At 37.6% G+C, this 9673-nt stretch overlaps 1 protein-coding gene across 1 annotated transcript; it reads left to right on the top strand.

The window, feature by feature from the left end:
* Window positions 1-410: 410 nt before the first annotated feature.
* LOC103711704 (elongation factor 1-beta 2-like) lies at window positions 411-5399 on the top strand. The gene is made up of 6 exons (XM_008797950.5): window positions 411-911; window positions 1185-1301; window positions 3035-3116; window positions 4501-4612; window positions 4775-4888; window positions 4983-5399. The coding sequence occupies exons 1-6, from the start codon at window positions 640-642 to the stop codon at window positions 5144-5146; spliced, it is 861 nt and encodes a 286-aa protein (XP_008796172.2). The 5' UTR covers window positions 411-639; the 3' UTR covers window positions 5147-5399.
* The last annotated feature ends 4274 nt before the right edge of the window (window positions 5400-9673 follow it).

Here is a 9673-nt window from a genome sequence, read left to right as displayed (position 1 = left end):
AAATGACCAATGCTAATATATAAACAACTCTCATAAACAATCATCCAAGACATAGGTTGACACTTCTCAGAATTTTTGCGGAGCGGTGGCAATTCTTAATTTGCTTAATCTATTTTGCTTGATTCAATTTATTGTAGATTTGGTTAGCTTATGCGTCTGATATGATCAATTCGAGTTTGAATTTTTCACCTGCTTAATAAAAAATATTGGTTCCAATGTAAAAGATATTTGACCTGATCCTATTGCCATCTTTATTTCACATTGAAGTTGGTCTTGTCCTTTTAAGCTCTTCAGATTGCCCAAGTCCCTGGCAATGACACATGGACATTGAATCATGATCGAAGATCGATTGATTGTCAGCCGTCCGTTCCATGCAGCGTAATATGAACCGGAAGCCAGAGTATTTCCTTAGAATATTCCATTAATTTATTCCCGAATCCATGGCACAGTGAAAGATAATTTAGGGCTCCCTATTAAAATCATATAATTGATTAGAAATTTAATTGATTTGTAATTAATCGTGTCAAATTTAGTTGGTCTTATCAAATTTTATTTTAATAAATTTAAGATTGATTGTATCAAATTTAGTCCGGATTTACTAAATTTTATCAGCCTCATGGTTCTATATAAAAGCGGATCATGCGCAATAGGGAGGCGGAAATACAATTTTTTTCTCTCTTATTCTTTCTTCTTCGACATTCCCAATATATATATCTCTGTCTTTCCGCTTGCCTGCTTCCCTTCTCCGGTTCTAGGGTTTTTGCGACGGTCCTAGGGTTTCTATTATACTTCCGGCGTCCGCTTGTTCCATCGGCACTGGATCCAATGGCGGTCTCCTTCTCGGATCTCCACACCAAAGCCGGCCTCAAAACCCTCGAAGAATTTCTCGCCGGGAAGACCTACATCTCAGGGTGAATTCCTACTCTTCATCCTTTACTTCGTTTCTTTTCCAATTTTTTCAGTTCAATTGGATCTATTACTCGTTCTGTTTCTCTTTTTTCGCCTTCGATTGCGAGTGTTTACGCTGGAAAAATCGTCTTTTTACGATCTGGATCCATTGGATCTTTTTGTATAGATTTTTCGATTTTTTTGGGTACTTTCATGTTTTTATGCATATGAATCGTTTTATATTTGGTGCTTTAGCCAAAAGGTTGCATTTTTCATGGTTTTCTGTGGTTTTCCAGAGATCAGATCAGCAGAGATGATATCAAAGTCTGTGCAGCAGTATCGAGAAAGCCAGGAGGGGAGTTTCCGAATGTGTGCCGGTGGTACGAGACTGTATCTTCAATTATTGCTCTAAGGTTGGTGGGTTAGATGCTACTGTAACTTTGATTTTGTTCAAAGCTGTTGCTTTTTAGTTGTGAAGCTTCGAGTTATACTCAATGCTTCGATGTGTTTTAATTCGTTAGAGTTTGTGTGTGCATAATTCGTGAGAGTTTGTGAGTGCATAATTCGTGAGAGTTTGTGAGGTATAGGATTAGGTAGCTGCTTTGGGTTGACGAATGATGAGTCCTTAGCTTAAAAGTTGAACTTTATTATTTCACTTTTTTGGACTTAATTACAGCTGCAGCTTACAGGGGTCATAACTTATGATTGGGGAGTTCATTTAGCTAGCTATATGCAGTTTCAGGTTGCACCATTAGGCACATCTTCGAGTTTTAGGTGCAACCAACTTGATTGCTGGTCATGGCCATAATGTGCTGTTTTCCTCAGATTCATTGGAACCTTCTTTTTTAAGTTATCATGGCCTGTTATTTTTTTTAAAAAAAAGTTCTTTAGTCATAAATTTGGTTTAAGGGATCGGATTAATTCTATCAAGTTAATGTTTCAATTTTAGAGTTTATAGGTTTAAGTAATTATGTTCTATGTATTGTATGGGTGATGCCATTTCGTAGATAACAGAGATGAATAAATGGTTTGCTTTTAGCCTTGGTTTCTCTCTTCTTTTTTTTAAGTAAGTGCAGCCTATATATTTGGATAAAAAGAATAAGCCTATTGTAAGCTATCTAGGCAAACTGGATTGAGAAAAAGGTTGGCTGTCAGTTTGTTTTTTTGAAATTCCCCTTTACACTCCTGACTCCCCTTAAGATGCCTTCTGTCCTGGAAAAAAAAGGACCATGTGGTGGGAAAAAGTGGGTTAAGGGATTTGTTCCGCTTAATTTCTGTATCAAACAGGGTAGTAGTGGACTATGCACATTCACTAGTTCTTTGAATGGACTGCAAAGTCTGTGGAGTTAGTGAGTTAACAAGTCCAGAAATATGCTGCAGAAAGTCCAGGAGCTAAAGAATAGGAGAGCACAAGTCCAATTGGCCCCATAGGCAGAAATTTAGGTTTGTCTTGTGTCAATTAATTATTCATGATCCTTTATGTAAAAGTTACCTTTTGCTAATTCTTTCTTTATGATTTTTTTCTGTATTCAGCAATTGCAAGGACATATGCAGAGATAAATTTAGAATAGAATTGTGAATTGCTTTAGTTTTTAGATGCTTTTGCCACAAGAAATTTGTAATGTAGTACAGCAAGTATGTATTATTAGAAGCATGAAATCACAGTGGTCTTTGCATATAGTAGAAGTCCTAGGATATTTGAATACTGGTCTTTGCATATATTATGTTATAGGATATAGTTTGCATAATTCAGATTATTCATTTGAAATGTCTGGTAATTATATAAGAAATTGATTAATAATTGGTATGCCTCAGTCTCGAACAGTAAAACTTTATTCTGGAAATAGGAAACAGGTTTTCTGTATGAGAGCAGCTTTGGCTTCCAAGATGAGTTTCATAGTAGCTTTGCATTTACCTGAGTAAAATTATGATGAGCATGTTTCTTGTTTTTTCCATCAATACCGACTTTCATATCAACATAATTTTTTTTATTTTTTTTGATTAAATATTGTACATACATTTTTACATGTTATTTTGTCAAAATGCTTCTTATTCTTGAGTATCATGTTTTCCATCTTTTCTTTTTAATTTTTCTCAGCACTCTCTTTTACCCTCTATCGTGACAATTCATTGTTTGCGAGGTCAGATTTCCTGGTGACGCCCTTGGAGTCAAAATTGCAAACCAAGCTGCATCCTCAGCTCCTGCCCCTGCAGCCGAAGCTGTAAAGGTAATCTTTTTTCCTTTTACATTCATTTCCTTTCTGTTGTTTCTGTGAGTAGGCATGTGCATGTAGTGATGATGTTTTTGATATTCTCTCTTTTTTTTCCCTAAAAATTCTCCCTCTTTCGAATGTGAGGTTGGAATCATATGAACATATATTCCTTATGGTAATGATGATTCTTGCATTCTACAAAGACAAGTTATCATTTTGTATTTTGTTAGTTGTCTCCTGATATGAAGATGTCTAAGTTGTGCATTTGAATTATCATCTTGATTTAATATCGGTCTAAAGTGCTCCCATTAAGGTTTCAGTAACAAGCACCATTCTTCTGTTATAATGGTCCCCACCAAAACCATTATTAACCATTATAATGGTTATAATGGCCATTATTTGCCAAAAAGTGTCCAGATTGAGATAGTTGGGACATAAAATTATGACAGTTAACAACTTTTATCTGCCACACCAAGAGGGAGTAATGGTCAATAACGGAAATAACGTAGTTATTTTCTCCACAACACTTTTGAAGAAGAAAAAATATTCCTTTATCAGTTATAACAACTAATATCTGCCATTACAACGAGAAATAATATGCAATTGTGTAAATAACATTGTTATTTGCTCCACAACACTTTTGAAGAAGAATTTTGTTTTTCTGTTTAACTGAACAAAAATTCGAGCTTAGAAGATTTGAATTTTTAAAATAATGCTATTTTGTCAAATGAATGGTCAAAGAGTTCAATAATGACCATCATTCCTTTTATATAATGATCACTCTATCAAAACAGTGGTCAAATAGCTGCTGTTATTTTAAGTATTGTTGCTTATTGATATAATATAACAGATCCCTCTGGAACATTGTATAATGGCTATTATTTTAAACCACAGCTTCCATCAGTGTCAGGGTTTATGCAGTCTTAATTTCTATGCAGTAAAATGATCAATTTGTACAACGTAAAGCTTGACATGATAGGGCAGATAGAACTGAACAAGCATCGGGAGTCTGTTCACCACGATCCTTTATGTTCCTTCTATGAAAGGCCGAACATCCCCCCTGAGGGGGGGGCAGGGGAACGTTCCTTAAATGGAAGGGGAGGGGGTTTGGGGGAGGGGAAACCAATCCCCTCACCTGACATCCCCCAAGTTATCTGGACTGGCCTGTTGGGTGGCTTGATCACTTATATTACTGTTTGCTCATTGAGTTACAGTTTATTTTACATTGGTTGTTTCAGCTTCATACAACCAAATGTTTTTCACTGTGTAAAGTTGGCCCTTTTGAAATATTCTTGGAGATTGGCTGCAGTCTTTCAGTCCTAGCATAATCGCTTTTTTATTTTGTAAATGCTTCACCTTTCAATCTTCAACTTAAGAACGCTTAATGTGCTTCCTGAAGGCCAGGGAGGAGGATGATGATTTAGACCTCTTTGGCGATGAGACAGAGGAGGAGAAGAAGGCCGCAGAGGAGCGGGAGGCAGCTGTTAAAGCCTCTTCCAAGAAGAAAGAAAGTATGCTATTCTGAACTTGTTCTTTGCTTTGCTATCATTAAGGAAGACACTTTAAATGTTCAACTTTTTTCTTTCAACCACATTATATTATATTCTTACTATCGTGGTTATCATAGTTGCTAGTTAAAATATCTAAATTGGCCATTTGATTTTTGTTGTCAGGTGGAAAGTCATCTGTCCTTATGGATATCAAGCCTTGGGATGATGAAACAGACATGAAGAAGCTGGAGGAGGCTGTTCGCAGCATTGAGATGCCAGGCCTCTTATGGGGAGCATGTGTGTCCTTTTATTTGTCAATCTATATTGTGGTGCTTTTTTAAATAAAGAAAAAACTAAAAACTGACTCTTACTTGTTATTAATTAATTGCAGCAAAGCTTGTGCCTGTGGGTTATGGCATTAAGAAGCTGCAGATCATGTTGACCATTGTAGATGACCTCGTATCAGTTGACAGCCTTATTGAGGAGCATCTCACGGTGGAACCTTGCAGTGAACATGTTCAGAGCTGTGACATTGTGGCCTTCAACAAAATATAGACGTGTCTCAACCATTTAATTCAGGTGAAGCGGTTATTAGGTAGTAGTGTTCTGAGGGTAAAACCTTGCAGTACTGTTTTCTTGTTCTTTTTTGAGGCTTTGGCTTTGACAAATATTATGAGATTTGTTGTTCTGACCCCAAGGGGATTCGTAGGGACTTTTGTTTGAAAGGTCATTTTTGGCTGTCATGATATTTTATTATATTTTACAAGTTTTGGAAACTATATGAGATGAAGTGTTTTACTTGATGAAAGTTCTGAGTAAATGTGGATATGGCAATGAAGAAGCTGTTCCTTGATGTTCGTTGTTCTGAATAACGAGCGTGTTGAACAGAATAATCAGAGCAATCAATGTGAACTAGGTTTTCGCATGTCCCGCAGTTGGTAATCAAAGCCCTGCATGCAAACAACAATGCCATTGTTTTGAATGCATGTAAACAATATGTCTGTTAGGATGCAGCTGGTTGCATGGGATTGAGAGCTTTCCAAGAAATTAGAAACTTTCAGGTGAATAGAATTTAAAAGATTGTTTGAATGAGGTTTCTGAGGTCCATTTTTTTATGGAAACTAATAGGTCAGCTGCTCAGCTGCTCCTTTCTTAGACTCCTAAACTTTTTCCCTAATCCAGCTGTGCTTTTTCATCCTCATTTGTGTTAGGAGATGAAAGAGGGTAGTGACTACCAATTCCCCAGAGGTTATGGAAGGTATTTTTGAGAGGAAATGAGCCGGGAGAGCAGGTGAGGTTAAGAGAGCCTTTCCAAACATGAAGAACCGGCACCCATGGCCAAGAGGGTCTTGACATGAGAGCTTATAGCTTTATACTCAATTGAAGAGAATAATCTAAACTTGATCCAATAAAAATAGGGATTAATTTTTGAAAAGGGATAAGTACAATGGGATTCAAGATCAAAAAAATTAGTAATAGAATATTGATGGATACCATTTTGGATCGCATATGTTCAAATTCGGGTGCCACCTGATCATCAAAAGACTTGAAATTTCATATTTGACTGATCAAACTTGACAAATTGTTGCCCAGCAAGAAGCAGAGTAACGATTGGGCCTGATGATACTTGTTTTTCAGAATCCATGACTGTATTAAAAATTGTATTTTTTTCTCAAACCGGTACTAACAGGGATGAAGTAAATCTTATTAATGATTGATTCAGTTATTTATTTGATTTATGATATCAATTGCAAACTGACAATCAACTCTGGGATTAGAACTACAAAAGCAGGAGATCAGAAATGTCAGCATCCAAAAGCCGGTAAAGGAAATTCCATTTCATCACAGGTCTTGGATGAAGTGGAGCAGGTTCTGAGAGAATTTGCTAGGAAAACAGAAACTGCATTCCTTATGATGTTCCTCAAATGAAGGTGGTGTAAGTTGTTCGAGGTTTTCAAATGGTTTTTGCAGTGAACAACTGTACTGTGCTTCGTGGATGGATGGTCTAAGGCACATGAAAACAGAAAATCCAAATAGCCCCTAAAATGTTCTGCATCTTTCATTTTCCTGGTCATATGAGAAGAGTTTGGGGAGGTGGTAGAAGAGTAGATAAGCATCTCAAGTCATCCATGTATACTCTGTGTTTGACATGTCTTCAGGTATATCATCTGATTGGTGAGCTCCAGTTACGGTGATCTGTGTGTTATGTGTTGCCTGGTTTTTTTTTTTCCAAAAAAACATATAACCAAAGATTTGGATGCATGAGTGCTACTTATTAATGCTGAAATTGAGCAGATGTATATCAAATGCCAGGACCAGCTTATGTGCAGGTGCTGCGATTTGAGCCTACCAGTCGTAATATGATGCTGCCACCTGAGTAACACCTAACTCATTTCTTTCCAAAGATGTGATTTGTTTGTTACTGTCACACACAAGTGTTTGCACTAAAATATTTGTTAAATTGGAAGGACGTTGCGACGGTGGCAAAATAACCTGCATATATGCTATGATGCAACAAAAAGATCCAAGAGATGGGTGCCAACCAGCTGAGCTGCTGTTGGCAAAACATTCACAAGTTTTCATAGTTTCGCTTCTCACAATTTATACTTCAATTTAACTCGAAACTTCCTGAGTTGCACAACCCTTGCATAACCAAGTGATTTTCAGACTAATAAAAGTGATAGCAACAAATACATACATCCACCCAAAAGACAGGAGTTTGTGTGCACCATTCTTCCAAAATTATATGCTAAACTTGAATCTATATTCTTATCAATAATTTCCCATATGTCAGTATATCTACTATGGAGAAAAATCTTCATTTCAGGTGTGAAATGAAGATTTCATCACCATGGAGAGAACGTAGATTTATTCAGATAGGAGGAAATCAAGGAGACAGTAACATTTTTCAAATATAAGGCTTTTATAATAAAGAGTTAAACCTTTTGCGATTTCAGAAAAGCATTTCACCTGGCTTGGAGACAAGAGGAGACCAAGTTCCCCAAACAACCATTGAATTCAGAGCTGTCGAGTCACAAATCCTGCACAATATCCCCACCTGGGTCTACTTGGCAATCCACAAAAGCAGGTGGAGCATCTTCTATGCCAAACCATCTCCTTCTCGATGCATGGCGCCTCGGCATTACATTTTATGCCAGGGCCACTGCATTGCTTCTCAAATGAGAAAATGCCCAATTATGCATCAATCTTTGCCTGGAAGGCTGCAAAGAGCACCCTTTGGTCTATCAATCTCTACCTCTGGTGCTTCCAGCAACTGCAGTCTCACTTGAAGTTTGTGGTTCAATGTGTGCAGTCTCTTCACTTCATCCTCCAAATAAATTGCATAGGCCTCCTTTCGATGCTTCCTAACAGCCTCTCTGTTCCCCTTTGGCTTTCCAGACTGACTTTGCTCCGTTTCTTCTTCTTCTTTCCTTTCTCGTTCAGAATCTGCCACTTGGTTCTGCATGTCCTATGGTTTCTATGGGATTCACCAAGGTCATTGGCCATGTTAGAATTCAACAATACTAAATGGCTTGAATCATTTACTTCTCCATCATCGATTTTCACTTGCTTTGGTAATTTGAAGTGTCAATTGTCAACAGTTGTATTGATTTAGTAAAGAATTCAATCAAAACCCAGGCGTAGGAAATTTTATGAAGGATGAATAAACAAGGCACCACCATCCTCATAGCATAATGTCCTTGAAAATTGAACTCCCAAAAACGATAGCACTAGAAGAGACTGCCTTTGCAGGCAAAGGTCTAATTGAGCATAGTTCGAGGAATGAATGCCAAATCCATCCATATATTTGGGGGGAAAAAAAAGATATCGAAATGGAAGCAGACAAACAATATATGGTTCCATAATCATCTCTATATTGGTTGGTTCTTGGAAGCAAAAAATGGAACTTTATATAAGAACTAACCATAGTGATTCGATCTGTAGGCTTGAATTTGATCATCAAAACAAGGCCAAAGCATATAAATCAATAATTGGTTGGAGGCGGCATCCAAGCGTTAAGTGGAAAGCAAGATAACATGGAGAAGAGGGCTTTTTCTAACATTTTTGGCTTTCTTTTAGAGATCAGAGAAGCTGAAAAAAGAAGAAACCTGAGGTAGGGGTTGGTTGGAGTAGTCTTGACTGTCGCTGAAATGGATCAGAGAGGAACAGAACGAAGGAACCTCAAGTTTTCCTTCCTTGCTCTCACAGCATGATACCTTCCCTTTGGCACCCGTATGTTGCATGGGTTCCTGCAATTAGTTAAATGTGTCCCTCTTGCAACGAAGACTCATCTCCTCTGGACGTTGGACATAAAAATCTCTGCAGATACTCAAATCTTTGCATGTACTTTGAAATACAGCAACCCTCTATTGTATATAATTTTAAGTGCATTTAACATCATAATTTTCTGAGTATCAGCTTCATAGAATGCTTTCTCAATTTTCCTTTTTCAGCTCAATTCCTTTTAATGTCATCCTGAATACCATCTTCCTGAAATTATTTCTTCTGTTATTCTCTCCGTGTGACCCTTCACCTTTGAATTTTCAGTCACTTTCCTCTGAAGCTCTTGCCATGTGCAGAATCAACTCTACAAGCTGGGCCCTGATTCTATTCTTTGCTATGATTTGATAATGGGAGCTATCCAAATATCTGAGAACCTGCATTGATTTCATAGCTCTGCATTAGAATTTAGAACCTACCTAAGAAAAAATATTGCATATCAAGCACCACACCATACAACGAAAAAAGGCTTCAACACGAACACCACCACCTACAGCATTCTATCCCATCAAATACAACCAGCCTAGCTGGCCTCTTAACATACCTGCACGAATTAAAGAAACCTATTATGATGAACTTTGTAAAAACTGCTGGAGGCTCCCACCAGTCACTGTTTCATGCCTCTCCAATAGAGGGGGAGTTTCACTGAAAAATTCTGGCATTTAGATGAGCATTCACAGGGCATGGAGAATAGCAGGAGCTGGTTTCAGCAACCCAACGTTGGCGTTACTCAGATCATCAACCGCCGAACAATGCAGACAGCTAACATAACTATGCCAGTTAAACTGGTGGAAGCGGAAA

The sequence above is a fragment of the Phoenix dactylifera genome, chromosome 17, assembly GCF_051530095.1.
Source record: "Phoenix dactylifera cultivar Ajwa chromosome 17, Ajwa_hap1_PhDact_Kaust_v1.1, whole genome shotgun sequence".
In the NCBI taxonomy this organism is placed as follows: domain Eukaryota; kingdom Viridiplantae; phylum Streptophyta; class Magnoliopsida; order Arecales; family Arecaceae; genus Phoenix; species Phoenix dactylifera.
Note: the sequence above shows the minus strand (reverse complement) of the source record. Positions and strands in the feature narration are given on the sequence as shown.

Coding starts and splice junctions, on each gene's coding strand:
- LOC103711704 (XM_008797950.5), top strand. CDS start 640: ATGCGCAATAGGGAGGCGGAAATACAATTTTTTTCTCTCTTATTCTTT. Junction 4,613..4,774: donor CTCTTCCAAGAAGAAAGAAA/GTATGCTATTCT, acceptor TTTTGTTGTCAG/GTGGAAAGTCATCTGTCCTT. Junction 4,889..4,982: donor AGGCCTCTTATGGGGAGCAT/GTGTGTCCTTTT, acceptor AATTAATTGCAG/CAAAGCTTGTGCCTGTGGGT.